Below are 19,901 nucleotides of genomic sequence, written 5' to 3'. Positions count from 1 at the left end.
TCACGGCGTGCCATCCAGGTAGGAGGCGACTGCAATATTCAGTCTAGGAGCGCCTTGCATGGCGCGAGGAAAGCTTGTTCTGAAAGCAGTAGATGGAAAGCTCTCGTGGCTAATTTCACGTGGTTTTGAAATGAAAATATAATCAATCGTACAGCCGTGGTTCATAGCTATATTTTCAATTTTCTGTAGATTTTCGCAACGCGTCCGAATCCTCAGTTACGCAGTTCACATCCTGAAACCAACGGAACAGTGCGGGCTTTCTCATCACCAAACGACTGAACAACGGCAAGATGTCCCAGATACCCGGACTTGGTTTCCGCGAAAGCCATCATTCCTGCATGTCCAAGCGCGATAACCGTAGCAGTCGTATTGCACGTTCCATATCGCTACGTACACGGGACGAAATTCCTAAGAAGAGCCTGATCGCCCTCCTGCCAAAGACGGGATATCTCCTCATCGCAGTCTCTATAGCCGCCGCCGCCGTGAGCAGTCTCATCACGAGCGGGATCCTCGACGCATCTCAGACGACGCGTTCCCTTGTCCTCTCTATCATCTGTTACTTGGCATCCAGCATTTTCATCATCTCCGTGGCTTTCTGTAACGGAATCCGACAGGCTCCTCAAAGTCCGGGGCTGATAACCTTTGTGTTCTTCTTCGTCTGGGTTGTTATTCAAGTCCTTTGCTTCTTCAACATGAAGATCCTATGGAGTCAGGATTGGCCTACTGATACCAAGAACCTGGCGGTGGCCTGGATGCTGCTGAGTCTGGCCTCCATAGCAATCTACATCTTTGCCCTCATCCGGATCATGGCTGTTTCGCGGAAGGAGCTTCATTCGAAAAAGCTCGAGTTGGAAGCAGCTAAGCCAGCGTCGCCGTGGGCGAAGGGGCCCTGCGATCATGTCGAGCACGGCGAGCCGCTACCGCCAGTTTACACTCCGCGAAGGGAAAATTCGGAGAAGCTTGATTTGGAGGCAGCTGCAGAGCCAGCGTCACCGTGGGAGAAGGCGTCCTGGGAGCATGTTGAATACGGCGAGCGGGAGCCGCAACCACCGGTTTTCATTCCGCGAAAGGAATTTTACCAATTGCGGGGTGTACCCTGTATTTGCACCACTCGTGGGTTGTGAATAACTAGAATGACTGCGAAGAGTTGGGGAAGTAAAAGAGAAATGGTTGCCTGTGGCAAACATGAGATGCTCAGTACCACAGGTTTGGGGTTGTAATTAGTTTCTCAAAAGGTAGGGGTGTCGGGGAAAGCTTGGATGGACTGTGTCTGCAATTCAAATATGTTTGCGGATCAGGCATGTAACTGCACTGGGTGGTCATAAGAAGAAGACATTTTGCTTCACATCCGGTTGTTAACTACTGGCATACGGGAATGTTCGTTGATGGGTAAAGGAGACGAATGCTAGAGGGAAAAAGGGATGAAGCTACGCTACGATATGTTTCTAGAAACTTCAAGCTACCCCATAAGACAGCTGAGGTGGCATATCAGCCTAGGGGTTGTTATAAAACCGAAGCGCATACAACACAGCAATGCACTCGTCTACTCGAGTAGGCTTTTGTTCTTATGAACTGCTGTCTTGAGGCAAGGTTTGGTACTCGGGTATACCCGTTCATTCCCCAGCTACGTTGCCATGCTTCTACGGACCTTGACCTCCTCGGCCCCAGCCTTTTCGGCCAGATCAGCGTCCAATTCGCGAACGATGTTGACATCCCCAAAGATCTCGTCAATTTCCTCGAGGGACTTTCCTCTGGTTTCGGGGTAAAAGAGGGCGAATACGACAGCGCAGATTGCATTTGTCAGTATGAACAAAATCTGTTGATATGAATGAGCACCAGACGTGTTCCGTATAGAAGAGGCGACTTACATAGTACTTCCAGCCAACCTCGGCAAGCGCAATTGGTGAACATTGCGTGATGACGAGGCTGATGGAGTAGTGGATGACCTGGACTATGGCATTCGCTTTTGCACGCAGCTCGGTCGTGAAGACTTCGGGGCTTTCAGCATGTGAATTAGTCTCAGTGGACAGAAAAATCACAAGTTTAAGCTTACGGAATGATCCAAGTCATGGGTCCCAAAAGCGCTGAATAGTTTGCAGAAACAGCAAAGATGCAGGCAATGAGTCCACGCTGAGCAGCTTCATTCGTAGGGAATTCAGGTCGTGCTGGGTACACTGCTGCCAAGATGGTGATAATCATGTAGCAAACAGACAATAGCGATGAACTGAAGATGAGAATTTTCTTTCGTCCAATGCGGTCGACAAAGAAGAGAGAGAGAAAACAGGCCACCGGAGCAACTGATCCGTACAAACCGCTGACAAGGAGCTGCTGGTCCTGGCTGAACTGCAGGGTGGCATAGATAGCTGTCTGATAGTACTGAACGAACGAAATGCCCGACAACATGGCAGCTGCCCAGACGAACGACCCGACAAATAGCCGCTTGCGAAACGCAGGAGTTTTGAATAGGTCGGCCCACGATAGGCGCCCCTGAGTCTGTAATTCTTCGGCGATGTTGACTTGAATGACGGTGAACTCGGTGCGGCACCAGTTGTCGTTGGAGCCGTTGTAGTGGTAGTTGCGGAATGCCTTTTCGGCTTCTTCGTTATGGCCTTTCAAGCACAGCCACCGCGGCGACTCGCTGAGGAAGAGAACACCAACGCCTAGAATCAACGCTGGTATGCTTTGGATAGCGAAGCCGAGCCGCCACTGGTTGGAGTTGTGCCATTTGCCCTCGCCAACTCCGGTCCAGAGGGCGACGAAAAAGCCCCATGCAACCACTATGGAGAGTTAGAAATTGCAGTTGTGAATTGCGGGCTTACTGACTCATCTGGTTGACGGCTGTGACTCTGGCTCTTTCTTCAGTCTGGAGTAGTTGGATCAGCGACTTTGGTCTTGACACAACTTGCACGAGTGGAGATACCTTTGCAATCTCAGCTCCGAAGACAGGAGCCACACCAGTGATTGTACCAACAGCATAGCCGACTAGAAGTCGTCCCATGATAACTGACAATGAGTTCAGCTGAGAGAGCTCAACACTCATAAGTCAGACACAAACTCACGCATAGCAACATGCACGGCGCCAGCCATCAAGGCTCCGCCGATGACGCCCCAAATACATCCGAAAGCAATGGCACGCCGGCGGCCGAGCCGATCACTAGTGATTCCAACCGACGCGCTGCCCAGCCAGGCTAATCACTCGGTTAGGCCTCATCATCATCATCATTCATGAGACTAGTAATAGATCTGAGATGGCCTTACCTCCCGCTTGGTATACCGACACAATAGCTCCTCTCAAGGGGGCATCGGGATTTCCGAAGTAGGTCAAGAAGGACTTGAGCGCTAAGCTTGGTGTGATGATACCGGAATCACTGATCGTTTCTGGTTAGTAATTGGCAAGATGGCCATGCTCACAACTCACTAGCCGTAGAGAAACCCTCCAATACCCAGCAGTATCGAAGTTAAGAAGGGCTTGCTAAGCCAAGGCGAAGAATCTGGGGTCATGGTAGAACAACTCTAATTCAATGAAACGAATCACTCAAAGCAAAGTTTCAAAGACTGAAGACTAAATCCGCACATATAACTCGACCTCTTAACCCTTCACCATGATACATGGCACCACTGCTATTTAAAGCAGGGGTATACTTACCCGTCTCCAACCAGATCCTTTGTAAGTTTTGCGTCAGCAGGCCGACTATGTGGGGGACAACCCCAAACTCAACGCACAGGTCCGCTTCCCCGCGCCATCCACCGTCCTCGCAGCGAGCAAACTGCGGGGTTTCGACCCTGTCGCATCGCGATATCAAGCTAGCCTATTCACATTGCAACTTGGAAAGGATTCTGGAGCCCCATCAAGTGATCTTTGGAAGCGCGATATCAGTGGGGGTGGCTTACTGCAACGTCTCGCCAAGGTCGGCAGTTCGTGCTGGCAGATTAGGCGACGAGCCGAAGACGCAACAAAGGCTCAGGAACCTCGGGCCCTCGGTATTTCAGTGCAACGCTGTTGGCATCGCCCAAGAAGGAACATCTTGACGATTTGATCTCGAGACGTTTGCTGACAAGACTTTGGGAATCTTCTCACTCGCTCGTCGATATTGAAGCGTCTACCCTGGATGACCGACCAACGAGCAAAATGATCGCACACGTCCTGGCATGGGCGGCGGCTCTGGCTTCCCTTGCATACATCGCTCTCATATTTCCTAGGGTAAGTCTTGATATCCAATCATAGACCCCTGATTACCACTTAATAACCGACCTCACAGCTTCAACAAGAATGGAAGCTATACTCGCACCGCTCTCAACTCCCGCCCGGACCAAAAGTCATCAAGACCGGCATCCGCAAGCCATGGCTCTGGTTCCAAGAACTAAGCAAGCAATATGGCGATGTTGTCTACCTCCAACTCGGCCCAACACCAACTATCATCTTGGGTTCCGCTCAGGCAGCATGGGACCTCCTCGAGAAGAAGGGCGCGATCTTTTCCTCCCGCCCGCGCTTCATCATGGGAGGCGAGCTCCTTTCCGGGGGTATGAGGGGCCTGATGGCACCGTACTCGTCCTACTGGAGGCGCTGGAGAAAGCTGCTTCACAGTGGCTTCATGCAGCGGCAGAGCGAGACGTATCGGCCGATTCAGAGTCTCGAATCAAAGTTGCTCATGCATGAGTTACTTGTGGACCCAATCAACTTCAGAAGACACCTGGAGAGATATGCCGCTTCGGTGATTGTGACCGTTACGTATGGCAGGAGGGTTGGGAATGTGACGACGGATATTGTGGTGCAGCGCAACGCTGAGTCCATGGGTCGTTTGACTTCTGTCAAGTATGTGATTCTCATTACAAAGGGCTGGTCCCCATCTTATTGATGTCTACAGCATCCCCGGCAAATTCGCAGTTGAGCGATACCCAGCACTCAAGTATCTACCCACGTTCCTCGCACCATGGAAAGCCGAGGTCTTGAAACAAAAACAAAAGGACATCCAGCTCTACACCGAGCTCATGGACGAGGTTCGGGAAAAGGTGGCCAGAAGTGTTGCGCCAGAATGCTTCGCCAGGCACCTCCTGGAAGAGCAAGCAAGCCTTGGCATGTCGGATCTGGAGATTGCGTACACGGCCGGCTCACCATTCGGGGCCGGCGTCGAAACTGTGAGTTATCTACATTATCCCATCTATCGACTTGACTCTTACAAAAGTAGTCCGCTGGCTCTCTGGCCAGCTTCCTCCTCGCATGCGCAAAGTTCGGGCCCCGCTTCATCCCCCAAGCCCAGGAAGAACTTGACAGGGTTGTCGGCAAGGACCGTCTTCCCGCGTTTGAGGATCTAGAGAACCTTCAGTACATCCGGGCCATAGCATCGGAGACGCTGAGATGGAGACCGGTCGCGGTCCTCGGCGGTACACCTCACGCCAGCACGGCCGACCACGTGTACAAGGGCATGTTCATCCCGAAGGGCAGCACCATCATTGCCCCTCTTTGGAGCCGTATGTACAGTTCAGAAACGCTCACCTCTATCTTGGCTAATACATCTCAGTCCATCTCAACGAGTCAGATTTCCCGCAGCCTCACGAGTTCATCCCGGAGAGATTTCTGGAGCACCGCAAGTATCCGGGGTCATTCGGCCACAGCGCTTTTGGCTGGGGCCGCCGGATCTGTCCAGGCATACATCTTGGCTCTGCTTCGGTGGCGATCAACATTGCGCGTATCCTCTGGGGTTTTGATGTGAGGCCAGGAAAGGATGAAACAGGGCGCGACGTTGACGTTGATATGTGAGTGAGACCTATCGGCTTGCTTTTCATGACTAATAACGTTGTAGCTTCGCCTTCTCTGATGGGTTCAACTCAAGCCCCCTGCCATTCCCCTGCTCCGTCACACCTCGTTCACCACACCAAGCTGAAGTCATCGAAAGGGAACATGAGGATGCATTGAAAGTATTGGTAACGTATACGTCTGTCGCCAGTAAGATATCATGAGTGGTAGCCCACCTAAGAAGCTAGAACATGTCTTAATCCATGGGTCGAAGTCGAGATTTCTGAGGCCTTACTAAAACTCAATAACTGGAGTATAGAAGTTATGTTTGTGCAACTTTGTCGTCAGCAATCTGGGGCACTAAGCAAATTCCCAAGTCGTCTGCTATCTCGACTGGTCCCTTCCAACCACCAAATAGCTCTCATTTCACTCATCAAGTCCAATCTTCGCCCAGTCGAATTCCAAAATCGCTACTCTGCCGGAGGAAAGACCGAGAGCGTGTGAATTCCCATGCTGTGCTGAGCACGTAGGTCTATAATCCCGCGGAAGCCATAGGGCTTTTTCCCCGTCTTGAAGGATCCAATCACTTTTGATGATCGTTCGTGCAGCTGGTTGTTCTGGCCGTGCCTCCTTACTTGCCTTGCACGTATTCGTATCGAACCATTGGCCACACGCTTTAATGTGGTTGCCGTCTTCAGAAAATTCCAGGGACGTTGCGAGACGGTCAAGAGTAAACGACCGTTCCATTGGCTTTGTTCCAGGTTGTGCATTCCAGAGACGCACGACCTTGTCTCTAGCTGCCGCAGCAACGATCTTGCCATCTTGAGAAAACACCACTGTATTTACCCAGTCATTATGACCTTTGAGCTCCCGTACGCATTGTCCCGTAGGAACGTCCCAAATTCTTACTGTAGTGTCATTGGATGCGGAGGCAAGTCTCGAACTATCGGCGGAGAAGACGACTGAGTTGACCGGCCTGGTGTGGCCTGCAAGCCGTCGCGGTTTTCCATCTTTGATAATGTCCCAGATCAACACGGTTCTATCGTTCGACGCCGAAGCAAGCATGGAATGATCTGGGGAGAAGGCCACGCCCTGAACGTTCCAAAGGTGGCCCGCGAGCGTGCGGAAAAGATCTCCCGTGATCGAATTCCACAGCTTCACCGTCTTTTCATTCGAAATCGATGCGACAAATTTACCATCTGGTGAGAAGGTAACAGATTTGACTGCGGCATTGTGACCCTGGCTGTCGCTCGATACCTGACTGTGGTTGGATATGATACTGACATCCCAGATCCGCACAGTTTTGTCATGAGAGCCCGTCGCAAATAGCTTGCCGTCAACTGAAAACGCTACGCTATTTACCCAATTGCTGTGGGCCTGAAGAGTAGCCATGAGGTCGCCGGTGTTGGGGTTCCAGATCCGCACTGACTCGTCACTCGAAGTAGATACGAGCATTTGCCTATCTGGAGAGAAGGCAACGGAAAACACGGCACCAGTGTGGCCTACCAGCGTGCTATCAACTGTACCATTTGAGGCATTCCAGACGCACACACGTTCATCATGAGAAGCTGATGCGAGAAGTTCTCCGTCTCGGGAGAAAGCTACCGCGAAAACAGTATGCTCATGACCTCCACAAAGTGTCTGAGATACCTTTCCTGTGGAAGTGTCACAAATCTGAATTGTGCCATCGTGAAGAGCTAAAGCAACTGTTTCTCCTTCGGGAGAGAAGTCGACCCCATTGACGCGGCAGCTGAAATCACTCCTTGTCCAGATTGATTGGCCAGAGCTGAGCTCAAGCAGATGAACGGCTGGTTCTCTTGAAACAAACAAGACTTCGGAACCGTTCGGAGATACGGCTACCACTTTCACTATTGCATTCGAAGTTGCTAGTGTTGATGTGGTTCCATTGTGAATATCCGTGATCTGTACGGTCTTGTCGCTGGATGCGGACACAAATGCACGGCGTCCAGGAATCCAGGCAAGTGAAAGCACGGACCTCAGATGCCCATGATACTTTCTCTGAATAATAGCTGCAAAGTTCCAGTGGATGATCATGTGGTCATTTGAGGCTGATAAGAGCGTGTTGTCTTCGGTCGAGAAGACGACAAATCGGACAACATCTTCATGGCCCTCCAGGACCAAGCAACCATGGAGACGAGGTTGAGCTGCGGAAACGCGTTTGATGAAAGAGAAGCGGCGACTCTGGAAAAGCTTTTGAACTTGATTGCTCGAGGGGCTGAAAATAAGTGGCGCTCCGTAAATCTGTTCGGGGTATTGGTAGACAACCGGGAAGAACTCCTTTAACCACACATCGGCATCTTGAAGCAATAAGACAAGCTCTGCGTCAGAACCGTAGAGTATCTTGTGTCGAAATTTTAGCAAACTGACATGAGAGAAAAAAGGAGTGGTTACAATGAACAATGAAAGATAACACGTACCCTAGCTTTAGAAAGTAGGCGGGGGATAGCTCGTAAGCCATCAGGCAGGCTTTCAAAGCGGCTCAGACACTGAAGCCAACGTAGAAGACTTGTTGAGAAGAACAGCTTTATTTCTTCGCCAGTCGAAATGAGCTTTTTGTAATCATACCCGGCGTCGATGGCAGCACAAAGGTGGTCAATCCAGTACACGCAGGAGTAGCGGATAGAAGTAAGCGAATCCGAAACTTCAATTGATCTCTTAATTGGGGACTCCGCTCGCGCAGGATGCACATACTGCTTCAATTTCTCAGCAGTCAGCCGCAGCGATGTCGAAAAGATAGTGAAATGCGTAGGTCCCAGTTCACCTGACAGAAGGTTGTCGGAAAGAAATTCTTGTGCAGACTGGTGCACTAGAGATACTGTGTCTTCGTTGATGATAGTAATGAATGGGCCGCAGGCGGTGATGGCTTGTCTTGTGACGGCTTCGCCGGTGAACATCCCACCAAATTCTGCCAAGATAGTCAGCTCCATGATTTGTAGAGGACGCTGTGAGACGGTGATAATTGAGAGAACAAATAAGCAACGTTGTCTCGCTTCGGGCATGAGCTTTTGAATCTGGTCCATCATTCTGCTGTAAATCTGAATCAGAGACGTGGGCAATTCGTTGATCGAATTCAAAAGGCTTTCCTCGTCCCGAAAAGACTTCAGCTCTTCTAAAACAAGAGATGCCCACTGGAAGGTGGATTGCGCCCGGTCTTGAATAGCCTGTAGGAGCGTTCTCGATAGCTTTTTGCTCCTATTCTCAGCTACTATTTCCCTCAATCGTAGTTTCATGAGAGAATCTATCGACTTGGAAATTTCCTTTGCATGCTGCCCTAATAGCAATTCCACTTGTCTGCAGTCCTGGGAGAATCGACTTTTGGCGATAATTTGTCGGCTTGTGACGAACCATTTAGTGCGAGAATCCTTTTCGGTGACAGTGCGATTTATAAGATCTAATAGTGGCACATCGTCGAGGCATTCGTCAAGTGCGTCGACCATCAAGTATGTTTCTCCTGCACAAGGATCCCGCAGCATGTCAGTCAGCAAATCTGCCAATATTTTGTACGAGTCGGCGAATGCTGGCCCATCACGCTCGTATCTCTCCAAAATGTACGGGACGAGGTCGGCCTTCTGAACGGCTAGCTGATAAATAAGATTGCGTTGAACAGCCGTGACGTTGTTGAGATCTGCATCGCGAGAATTAAGAAAGAAGAAAGCCACTGATCTCCCTTCGGATAGGAAAGCCAGTGAATCTATGAATCGGACAACACGGGCCATGAGCATCGTTTTTCCAATACCAGCAAGGCCTTGCATCCAAAAAACGCCCCGCTCCATTTGTAGCCATTGCTCGAAATCCGGAAGCTTCAGCAGCCAATCTGCAGACTCAGGGACCATTTGATCCACGTGGCTGGATACTATTGCTTGGAGGTCACGTGGCCTTAGCGCCCGAAGAGCTCGAGCTCTTTTCTCACTCGTCTTCATCAGTTGTGCTTGCTTCACGACCTGTTCAGTCGTTGTGTTCTGCCAACCGGGTTGGAATTGTGACGGAAGAACTTCTCTGCAACGAGGCGGCAGCTTTTCCTCTTTCGCCTTAATCTCGTTCGCATGAGCCCTGAGCTGCACAAAATCGTAATCGTTGGCGATGTCAGGACCTTCCAGAATTGCAGTGGCTATCTGGTAGCGTAGCAGAGACTCGTAGAGACGGGCAACAATTGCTTCCCCACTGGCTTCTGGGTTGGTTTGTAATTCACTTGGGTAGACAGTGCTCGCTTCCACCAGAAGAGAAGGTAGACTGCAGTACCAGTTCATCTTGAAAGCGATCTCGATAATAGCAGAAGCGTTGTCATGATAAGGACTTCCATATCTCTTTAGCGACTAAAGAAAGTCAGCAAGAGGCAATACAGGCCCGGTATCCAGTCTTACCAATAAGGCGAGACAATTGGCAGACCATGGGAGTGCTGATTGTGGATATTTGTCGAGTACTGATGGCATGGTTGTTGCCATGACCATTGATTCGGCCACTTCTAGATCTGTACTTCGAGTCGCGGCCTCATCCTGCGGCACGCGCAGAATGGACTCCCGAGTATGTTGAATGACTTGAAGCCGTTGTTGGTGTGGCGATATATTCATGCCTGGAACGGTTCCGTCCTTTTTAAGCACGTTTGATAAGATTCTTTCGTATGCGGCCATGATCTCAGGGCTTGAAGTCTTTATCCTGTCGTAAGCTTGTTGCCAAAGCTTGTCCCCCGGATCCGCCTCTGACAATGGTGTAGCAAGTCGACTTGTTGGCATCATAATCCTCACATCGTGATCGCCATCCGCTGACAAAATCCCGAAGGGAGCATTAGCATCGATGGCGCCATCGGACTCTTCCTCGCGTTTAGCATTTGTTCGTACCGCCGTCGTCTTACGGCGAACGAGGTCCCAGACGGCCGAAATGTTTGACATTGGTTCTGACGATAGTTGGTGGCGGTCAATTCCCTTGTTACAGTCTTGACTGTTGGATAGTTGCCTGCTTTTCGTCAGCTTTTGAGATCCAAGGGCATGAGGGGGTCAGCTGAGGCTGCGGCCAATAAGCAGACCCGAGCCAAAGCAGTCGCTCTGAGCTGGTTGGATAGAGATGACATAATTATGCACATCCACAGATATATTTACGCATGCATGCTTACATGTATCCAAGCCAACTCGGCGGGGCTCAGAGCCTTTGTCATACCTGTAACCTCGGCTTAAAAAAACACGCCAGGCAAATCGGTTAATACGTAGCAGTAAATATGACCGACTCGTAGCCACAAATTAGGCCCTTAGGAAGTTACCGAAGCACGTGTGATAATACACGCAATCGTGGGCTTCAAGGTGATGAGATTAGCATCCAGCCATCAATCCTTTACAACTAAACCGTTGCTTTCAATCTTTTTCCGTCGTAATGTGCTACATCAACATCAACATCACCATGCCAATCTAGGAAATATCCACAGCGGCAAGTCTATTGTATCTAATCCTGGAGCTTCTAGTGGTACAGGAAAGCGTTTGCTAATTTGAAGCCAAGTGAACCCGCCAGGCATGGAAATTCAATATGCCAAATTCTCAAACACCACTCGAGGAATATTTTCCAGCCTTCTCAATCTATCTGCGTCCATAGATATGTCGAGGTGCTATCGTCAACCCATTAGTCAAGAAGAAGGACCACTGTCTACTCATGAGTTGGCTCAATACTTACATCCAACATGTTCTCCAAGAAAGCAGCGGATTTCCTTGCCGCTTCGGGCTCGCAGAGGAAACAAAGAATTGCAATCCAATCGTGACTGAGCCGCTCAGCATATCCAGCTGCCTCCGTCATCAATGCCGTCGTTCGCTCTGCTGTCTGACTTGAGTGCTTCGAAGCGGCCGCATCGTAGTGCGCTGTCCAGAACAGACAGGCGTAGCGGACCTCAGATGGTACTGACTTGTCTTCATAGCTTTCTTCCAGATAGATACGCATCAATGTTTGATCCACGTTGTAATCCTGTGGAGTCCATGTTTCCAGCACCTTGGCGCAGCTGCGAAACATCCACTCCTGGATATCAGTCGCTCTGATGTGAAATTCAAGCACGCCGGCTTTTCTGCAGCGCTCTTCGTCGCCAAGCAAATCTCCTAATGACAGGTGGAATGAGGTTATAGCTTCATCGTCCCTCTCCGGCAACCTGAAGAGAGATCGTAGCTCATAAACGAACTGACGCACGACCCTGACCTCCCAATTGTTCTCCGGTTTGTCCATTTCAGTGTTATTCCGTCCCTCAAACTCATGATCTGTCTTGAGCATGTTGGCAACGTCATTGCAAGATAAAGGCTCCAAAGAGAACAATATCGATCCGAGTATGATCCGGAAATTGCGAAAGAAAACAGCATGATCACTCTCCGAGGGCGTGATTTTGGGTGCCACCTCTGACAAAACTGTTGCGTATAGGTCGTCGAGACCTTCGGCGATGCCGCTCTTCAATATTGATCGAATCTTGGCGTCCGGGGCGTTGTTTGGGGTACCCTTCGGGGCATACTCAGCGATGTTGCAGGCGACATTGGCGTATTGGAAGACCCCGCCAGACTTTTGCACGAGTTTTTCGACCACGTCATCAGTTGGCCATGCGCTCAACCTAAACTTCTCCTCAAGTGCTTGACGTGGTTCCGCTTTCCTGCAGTGCTTTTCGCGGATCGCTACTAAACGATGCTTGTAGTAGTTGCGAATATCTCTATCGGTTTCGTCTGACAAGACATCGCGAGCTGACGAAAGGTCTCGTTTCTCCAGCGCCGGTTTGAGCATATCCAGCTCATCCTCAATATCCAGTCTGCTAGTAATGAGAGCACGGAACCGTAAGCTGGGAACCTTATGCAGCTTGGATAGTATGGCAACGACTTGGCCTAGAACTTCTCGTTCGCATTCGTCCAGTCCGTCAATTATCAGAAATACGGCCGGTGCAGTGAAGGCCCCTTCATTAATCTTTTTCAAGCTCCTGAAGGGGCTCTTGAATAAGAGACGTCCACTGCTCATCGGCATTTTGTGTGAAAATATCACGGTCATTTCGTATGGCTTTGCAAATATAATTCTTCAGTAAAAGAGAGGAATTCGCCAGTTGCATGGCGAGTGTTGGAACCAAACGATCGGTATCTCTGCGGTTGGCCTCGTTGCGAGAGAAGAAGAAGCTGGCGACGATGTGGCCCTGCCAATTTGCTGAATGCTCTCCGATAGTGGCGGCAATGGTGGACTTGCCTGTTCCGGCCATTCCTGTCACCCAAAAGATTTGTTTGACCGGATTGTCGCTCGCACTCCAAATTGAAATATCTGTCAAAATTGAGCTCCGCGTTCCAGCAAGACATCGTCGCTTGTCCGCCTTGTAGCTTGCTTTCTCAACACGACGACTGTCCAGGACTGTGTTCAGTAACCCTTCGTCTGCGAGCTCTAACATGAGTTTTCTGATGGCCTGTCGTACGATCTGTCAGCCTTTACCACAACCATATGACAGTCAGAAGGCAGTCAGCCTGGTATGATTCTGACCTGTGAGATCTTGCGCTGCTCCTCGAAGCGTGTAAGAACCTCATTTCGAAACTCTGCAATGTCTCTCGCATTTTGTACAAGATATCTCAAACTTTCCTGGGTCATCATGCCTTCACATATCATTGTTTGAGCCTTGATGTCCTTTAGAGCATCGCTCCAGTGAGTCGGATCGAACATGTTACTCCATAATTGACCGACCGTACGCCGAGTAAGATGTCTCAACGCCTCGGCTTGGAATACCAAGATACGGCTATAGAGCTCGACAACGCCATTCCTGAGAGTTGAGCCTGCATTCTTAATTTGGGGCAATTGCTCAATTGCAAGGTAGCGGTGGATAATGTTGGTGATAGCATGGAAGGCATCGAGTAGTTCGTGCTGACCTTGGATGGGATTTTTGATGAGCTGTTGGGTCTACTCAGTATGTGTACCAACAAAGTCGATTTTAGAGCTGAAGCTTTCTGTAGCTCACTTTCTTGACTTACTTGAATTCCGAAGCACACTCCCGACCAGACTAAAGAAGCAGTCGGATTTGCGGTCAATGCTGCGCCAACAAAATCCTTCACCATTACCATCACTTCGATGACCTTCTCAACGGCGTCCACGACATCTAATTTCCCATTTGTCAAAGGCATTGGCCATTTTAAATCCTCCACTGCTTTGACCTTTGCGGGTAGACTGGATGCTAGGGCTTCATTCAGAGCTCTGAATTTGTCTTTACTATGGGCCTTTGATTTGGCTGTTTCCTCAGATAAAGGCTGCCGAGCAAGAAGTTGCCCAAGTTCATCTAGAAATTCACCACGATCATCGCTGTAGCAGGAAACGTAGGCTTCATACCACAGATCAATTTCGGCTGACGTTGAGGGACGGCTGTGGGAGGCACAGTCTACGGGGGCGCGACTGGCTACCGCGATTTTTTGCATGCCCGGCTTTTGGGCGGGCGGAGGGGTAACGTGCAGATTCTATTCGCAGGATCAGTCAGTGACTCTCAATGCTCAGACAGAGAGCTCTAGGCCTTGGTGCTTTCCACTGACCGTGGTGACCGCATCTTGTTGCGTTGACAGCCGTGCTGGCCGGGGCTGTAGTTCAAAATCCCCTTTTGGCTGTCCGCTGCTGCAACACAGGAACGTCATGATGCGGATAACGCTGTCTTCAGAACGCGTCGAAAGGACTGTCCAACGTCCAAATTCTACCAAAGAGATATGATGCGTTTTATGTTTGAGATAAGGCTCACTGGGCATGCGCGTGACGAGATGTTCTTGGCTGCAGCAGCTGAGCGACAATTGTGCTGAAGGACCCACAATCATGCAGCAAGCACTCCTTAGGTACCTACGAGAGAAAATGGCTGCCTCCTGGCCAAGACCTTTTTTCGTGCGGATTGGTGTTGTATCCTGTGACTAAAGACTGAAGCCGTATTTATTACTACCGAAACGGATGCTTGAGAACTTTCAACGTTGGGGAACGGTGCCTTTACTTATTCAGCTTCTAATTTGACAATATTACTCCCGCGATAGGTATCTACGCTAGCTGCACATCCTCAAATGTAAAGGGTATCTTCCAGTATCTCAAATCATCAAACTCAGCCTCGGAGATGTACTCCCTCGTATTTAACGTCAAAGCCCAGTCGACATCAGGCCGACTTGACGCAAAAGACCTCGCGCCAACAACGGTTCCATCGCGTTCAGAATAGACCGCCCGGCCACCAGTTCCCGCCACAGCATGGGAGCCAATAAACCTCGCAACGGTACTTGCGCTGGCCGCCAAAGAGAATCCTCCCATACACTCCTCCTTAATCGCGCCATCGCCTCCATACGGTCCCGGGACAAGTCGGTACGCATCGGGATCCACGGGGTCGTAGCCCGTGTACTTGCTCTCCTGGACGATGCGGTCGTTGACGTGCTTCTCCCCGTCCGTTTCGTAGAGCCTGACGTCGAGGTCGCCGAGAATGTTCTGCTTAAGGAAGTCGAGATACGGAACGCCGGTGACGTTGCTCACGACGTAGCTCGCCAGCATGGTGCCGTAGTTCGAGTAGGAGTAGTCCGTCCCCGGCGCGAAGTCGAGCGTGCGCGTGAGCTGGTACTCAATTACGTCGCGCAGCGTCGCGGCGCGGGTGCCGTTGAAGAGCGCAAAGGCGATGTCGCGGAACATGAAGCCCGGGTCGCCCGACTTGTCACGGTTATAGCCAGAGGTGTGCGCGAGGAGGTGGTCGATGGTGATCTCGTTCGCCCGCTCGTCAATCGGCTTGTATCCGAGCAAGGGGTAAACGGGGGTGGAGCAGTTCAGCTTCCCGGATTCGATGAGGTTGTAGACGGCCGCGTGGACGAAGATCTTGCTGACGCTGGCGAGCAGGAAGATGTCATCTGGCTGCACGACGGCGCGGTTGCTCTCGGCCCAGGTGTAGCTGCGCTCAGCGATGGCAGTGCCGTTCAGCGCAATGGCAATCTGGGCTTGCCGGACGCCGTTCTTCGTCATCCAGGTCTGCATGGTTGAGTCAAAGGCTGCCATTGCAACGTCGTTGTCTTTGAACCCGGTGAACGATCCGGTGGCGGACCACTTTCGGGCCTCGGGGATGTCCTGCTCGGCAAAGATGACTGAGAAGCGGACGTCTGCTCCCGAGACGCCGCCGTGGAGGTCGATTGGGTACAAGCCCTGCGCCTTCTGCGACTCGATCTCGGCGGCCAGCTCAGCGCCGGTGAGGCCATCCAAAGCTACCCACTTGCCAACCGCAGTATCGACGAACTGGGGCGTGATGACATGGTCGTCGGACAAGAAGAGACGAGAGGGGCGCCAGAAGCGTTTGGCAAGCTCGGAGGAGTAGATGTCCGCGTAGTTGATGGAGTAGTTCGTGGTGTAGAAGATCGTGGAGAGCTGATTGCCGACATTCTCGTGGCCTAGGATGCAGTACCTGCGATCTCCGGGGGTACCGTACATCCGGAAGTCTTTTACCAACATCGGGGTGCCGTTCGTGGCGTTGTCGTATGCGTAGGGACTCTTCATGCCGCACAGCTGTGCCCAGTTGGTGACGTTGGCCTTCTCCATGACGCCCGCGAAGACGGCGCTGCCGGCCGGTCCTGTGGCGGAGACATGCGTCGAGACGTATCCCTTGGCCTTCCACGAGTCGAACCACGAGTTGTAGGCTGATTCGTCTGCGTCGTAAATCACTTCAAAAGGGTTTCCGTCTCGTTTGACCCAGACGGCGGCGTAGTTTGCGTTCGGTGCGGTGCCGTATGCGCTCAGGGAGATCATCCGGTAGCCGTCTGCGGTTAAAGACTTCGATCTCTCGCCATGGGCCGCGCCATTGAGGTTGAAGTATGTCTGGACACCGGCGGAGCTGTCGTTGGCGACCCGGCGCTCAGTCGGAAATGCGAACGTGACGGAGCATATTGAAAGACAAGAGGTCAAGAGACCCATGAACGAGGGCGTGTACATGTTCAACGATCGAAAGCTGCCCAAAGGCGAGCGAGGAGGGTGGTGTTGACGAAGAGGGAGCAACAACGCTGCTGACTTCCACCAGCTGCAACCTCGAATGTGTCTCTTCCATGTTTTTATTCAGCATCAAGTGCTCTTGATAGAAATCCACACCATCCCTATTCTTAGAGTGACAATTTAGGTTGTGGTGATCATCTTGCGATACGAGATGAACCCCGTCCATGCCCCCACAACTTGGCGCTCGGCGAACCGCGCCCAAACCCTGGCCCCCCGGTTTAAGCACCCTGCAAGAACCGGCTGAGCCCGCTGTTTGAAGGAATCTTCGCCTTTTGGCAGGGGATGGGATCTCTGGAAGCATGTTTTTTTTACCTTATGGGCCCTCGGCTCGATCCTTCCATCCCCCGTATTCCAAGGCCGTGGGTACAACACGGTATGGCCGGTTCTTTGGTAACGCCACTTGTGTGGATTTGTCCTTGGCTGGAATCGCCGTTAGAGCCGAGGGAAGATGCAACCTTAGGCTTGAATACGAGTATAAACCAGCTTCCCCTGTAAAGGTTAGTTCGTCTCGTGGACTAAACTCAACGTCGCCGTTTCACGGCCACGTGCGTAATGCGCCGTTGATATATGCCCCTCGGCAAACATCTTAGGCTCCCGATCTGAACGAGTTTAGGTTTCGTGGTGTATGTAAATCAGACACACTTCTTTTCTCAGCCAAGATCCTCAGAAAGTCTCGGGACAAAAGGCAAGGTGATCCCACTCACAGGGATCAAAAATGAGGTCCATCCAGGATTCGAACCTGGGCTTACGGAAGGGAACCGATGGTTGTCATCATCAGAATCCGACGTCCTAACCAACTAGACTAATAGACCAACTGAGCCGAAGCTGCTGTGCTGTGGAGGCCGGTCGGGGACAAGCAGAATATGACGTCGCGAATTCGCGTGTGTGAGAATTTGCGCGAGCCCTGGGTGGGTATCGCGGGCGGGGATCGTGACGGAGCCGGGGTGCCGGATCGGAGGCCGGCGGATGGGGCAGAGGGGATATCCCGGTCAACTTCCGACGACGGACTTGTTGTGGCTTGATTGCAGTTCGGCGAGTCTGGAGCGGTGCGTCTGTAGCTTGACAGGAATTGGGTTGAACTTGATGTTATCTTGAATAGGTCACATCTCAGAAGCGAACCGATTCAGTTCGTGGTCTTCGATAATAATTGATGGGCACTACAAGTTTGAATAATGTTGAAGCCGGCCTCTGGCCATGTCCATGTCATATCTACAGTATATCTCATATATACAATCCCAAACCACATACAGCATGTACAATCAACACCCTATCCACACCTCAACTCCAAACTCCCCTATCCCCAGTTCCCCAACCTAGCACCCGCTAGTCTTCACACCCTCCGCAACGCAAACCTTCCCATCAGGCCCCTTGCCCGTCAACTTCGGCTCCGCGCCGTTGCTATTCCCCTCAAACATCTCGCACACCTCCGCGCCGCCCAGCACGCACGAGTTCTTAATGTCCACCCCGTCGCCCAGGTTGCCGTTGACCGCCGCCAGCACCTTGCCGCCGTCGAGCCGCACGTTCTCGAAGGTCGCGTGCCGCGCCGTCTGCGCCTTGCAGTTGCCGCAGCTGCGGTACATCTTGCTGCAGCCCTTGCAGTAAAAGTCCTTGACCGCGACCGTGCCCCCGCCGTTGTGCTGCAGCACCTTGTCATCGGCGTTCTGCGCGCCGCCGCCGTTGACGAAGGAGGTGCCCGAGGTCTGCTTGAATGTGATTGCGTCTTCGCAGACGTCTTGGAACCAGCTGGTTGGTGTTAGCTCGAGAAGATATCGCAGGGCTGGGTTGCTGGACTTACACGTTGTTGATGGTGCAGCTGCCCAGGCAATGTATGCCCTCGCCATTATTAGGCCCAATCACAACATTGCTAATCGTAGCCCCCTCCTCGAGAATGAACACGGCATCCTTGTTGCCGCCCTCCGTCTGCCCCTTGCACGTGCTCGGGCTCCGGTCCCAGAGCTGCATCCCGCCGTCGAAAGACTGGCCTGCCGCAATAGTCTTGACAGCGGCGAGATTCTGCGAGCCCTTGGGGGTGGGAAACGTAGTCTTCAAGCCACCACCGCCTGATGTCGTCCCGTTGTTCGAGCCCCCGGACCCAGACCCAGACCCAGCAGAGCCCGTTGAGATGGGCACATGGGGCGCGGTCTTGGACGCCGTGTGCTTTGCCTTCTTGCTCCCCTTGGGACTGCCGCTCTTGGAAGCCGGGGACGCGAGGGCAGTCGCGGCGAGGGCCAAGAGGAGGATGTTTCGGAGAGACATTGTGGAGGGGTCGTAGATGGAGTGGGAGATGCGTCTAGCGTCTTGGCTGCGAGGTTGAGATGAAATGAAGAAAGGCTTGGCCGCGCAAGCTATGTGGACAACGTGGAGAAGCAAATGCGGGATAAGACGAATAATAGGCCAGCTGTTAGGTTTGAGACGAACCAGCCGTGTTGAAGGTGTTGAGGCGAATAGTTGTTAAAGATCTTTTGAACTCTTAGAAGCTGATGATTTTAAGATTCTAATTCCCAAAGCTCGAGAGAACTCTATTCTGTTTATATACCAAAATTCCCATTTCACAATTGCCCTCGCGAACCCCTATACCACCATCCTCATAAGACAAACTCAATCGCATCTTGGCTTCGAAAAAGAGACCTCCAAGCCAGCCCGGGGCCCGAGCTCTCCAGCATCCTGCCCCCATTCTCCATCAAACATGCTCCTTCACAGAGATATATCAAAAGTCCCCAGTGTAATATCTATCCCAGGGCGACGGCGCGCTTCACGTTGAATGAGGTACGTGCGTTCCCAAAGATCGTCCGAAACTTTGTCGTCAACTAAGCTTTTTCTGACAGATCCATCCAGCCTGGGATAGAGTGACCTGTTGGCAAAAGACCACCAATCCACTGTGTTGCTGTTCCCCTGTCAAACATGGGCCATCGATGTTGGCGCTAACCTGTGCCATCTGATGTCGGTCATGCGGCGGGGGTCTGCCCTGTGCAGAGCCGCATAAGTAGGCAACCGTTCATCTACTTCTGGTAGGGCCCTGACACGGGCTTTCATATGCTTCAAACGGCCCTCCTTGTGGGGGTTTGGCTCTTATGCATGCTGTAGTTCGGTTGAGATGCCGAATATCGTCCCTCGTAGCTGGAATGGAGATAAAGGAGACTTCCTGATACCGTATCTATGGCCCCAGCATTGACCAAGCCGAGTTCTCGGAAAAGTAAAT

At 51.7% G+C, this 19,901-nt stretch overlaps 6 protein-coding genes across 6 annotated transcripts; 2 read left to right on the top strand and 4 right to left on the bottom strand.

Moving 5' to 3' along the window:
- Positions 1-290: 290 nt before the first annotated feature.
- Positions 291-1,124, top strand: CGCA056_v007176 (uncharacterized protein; the record flags this gene model as incomplete). The annotated part of the gene is made up of 1 exon (XM_037322425.1): positions 291-1,124. One exon carries the CDS (start codon positions 291-293, stop codon positions 1,122-1,124), a length of 834 nt encoding a protein of 277 aa, XP_037179787.1.
- Positions 1,125-1,624: 500 nt separating this feature from the next.
- Positions 1,625-3,501, bottom strand: ywtG-2 (putative metabolite transport protein YwtG; the record flags this gene model as incomplete). The annotated part of the gene is made up of 8 exons (XM_037322424.1): positions 1,625-1,816; positions 1,869-1,998; positions 2,054-2,777; positions 2,824-2,863; positions 2,921-3,003; positions 3,060-3,188; positions 3,259-3,368; positions 3,419-3,501. 8 exons carry the CDS (start codon positions 3,499-3,501, stop codon positions 1,625-1,627), a joined length of 1,491 nt encoding a protein of 496 aa, XP_037179790.1.
- Positions 3,502-4,129: 628 nt separating this feature from the next.
- COX2-4 (Cytochrome P450 monooxygenase COX2) lies at positions 4,130-6,053 on the top strand (the record flags this gene model as incomplete). Its single annotated transcript, XM_037322423.1, has 7 exons — positions 4,130-4,201; positions 4,260-4,813; positions 4,866-5,136; positions 5,187-5,469; positions 5,520-5,754; positions 5,802-5,944; positions 6,049-6,053. 7 exons carry the CDS (start codon positions 4,130-4,132, stop codon positions 6,051-6,053), a joined length of 1,563 nt encoding a protein of 520 aa, XP_037179789.1.
- A 107-nt stretch (positions 6,054-6,160) lies between these two features.
- On the bottom strand, positions 6,161-10,641 carry CGCA056_v007173 (Vegetative incompatibility protein HET-E-1; the record flags this gene model as incomplete). Its single annotated transcript, XM_037322422.1, has 4 exons — positions 6,161-8,095; positions 8,173-9,380; positions 9,666-10,068; positions 10,117-10,641. 4 exons carry the CDS (start codon positions 10,639-10,641, stop codon positions 6,161-6,163), a joined length of 4,071 nt encoding a protein of 1,356 aa, XP_037179784.1.
- A 4,093-nt stretch (positions 10,642-14,734) lies between these two features.
- pbpX (putative penicillin-binding protein PbpX) lies at positions 14,735-16,645 on the bottom strand (the record flags this gene model as incomplete). Its single annotated transcript, XM_037322421.1, has 1 exon — positions 14,735-16,645. The coding sequence occupies one exon, from the start codon at positions 16,643-16,645 to the stop codon at positions 14,735-14,737; it is 1,911 nt and encodes a 636-aa protein (XP_037179783.1).
- A 1,370-nt stretch (positions 16,646-18,015) lies between these two features.
- plyE-4 (Pectate lyase E) lies at positions 18,016-18,958 on the bottom strand (the record flags this gene model as incomplete). The annotated part of the gene is made up of 2 exons (XM_037322420.1): positions 18,016-18,445; positions 18,498-18,958. 2 exons carry the CDS (start codon positions 18,956-18,958, stop codon positions 18,016-18,018), a joined length of 891 nt encoding a protein of 296 aa, XP_037179786.1.
- Positions 18,959-19,901: the final 943 nt, after the last annotated feature.

This window comes from Colletotrichum aenigma (genome assembly GCF_013390185.1).
Source record: "Colletotrichum aenigma strain Cg56 chromosome Unknown KSG_Cg56_contig04, whole genome shotgun sequence".
In the NCBI taxonomy this organism is placed as follows: Eukaryota; Fungi; Ascomycota; class Sordariomycetes; order Glomerellales; family Glomerellaceae; genus Colletotrichum; species Colletotrichum aenigma.
The sequence above is the reverse complement of the archived record's forward strand: the minus strand, read 5'-3'. Positions and strand labels throughout refer to the sequence as shown.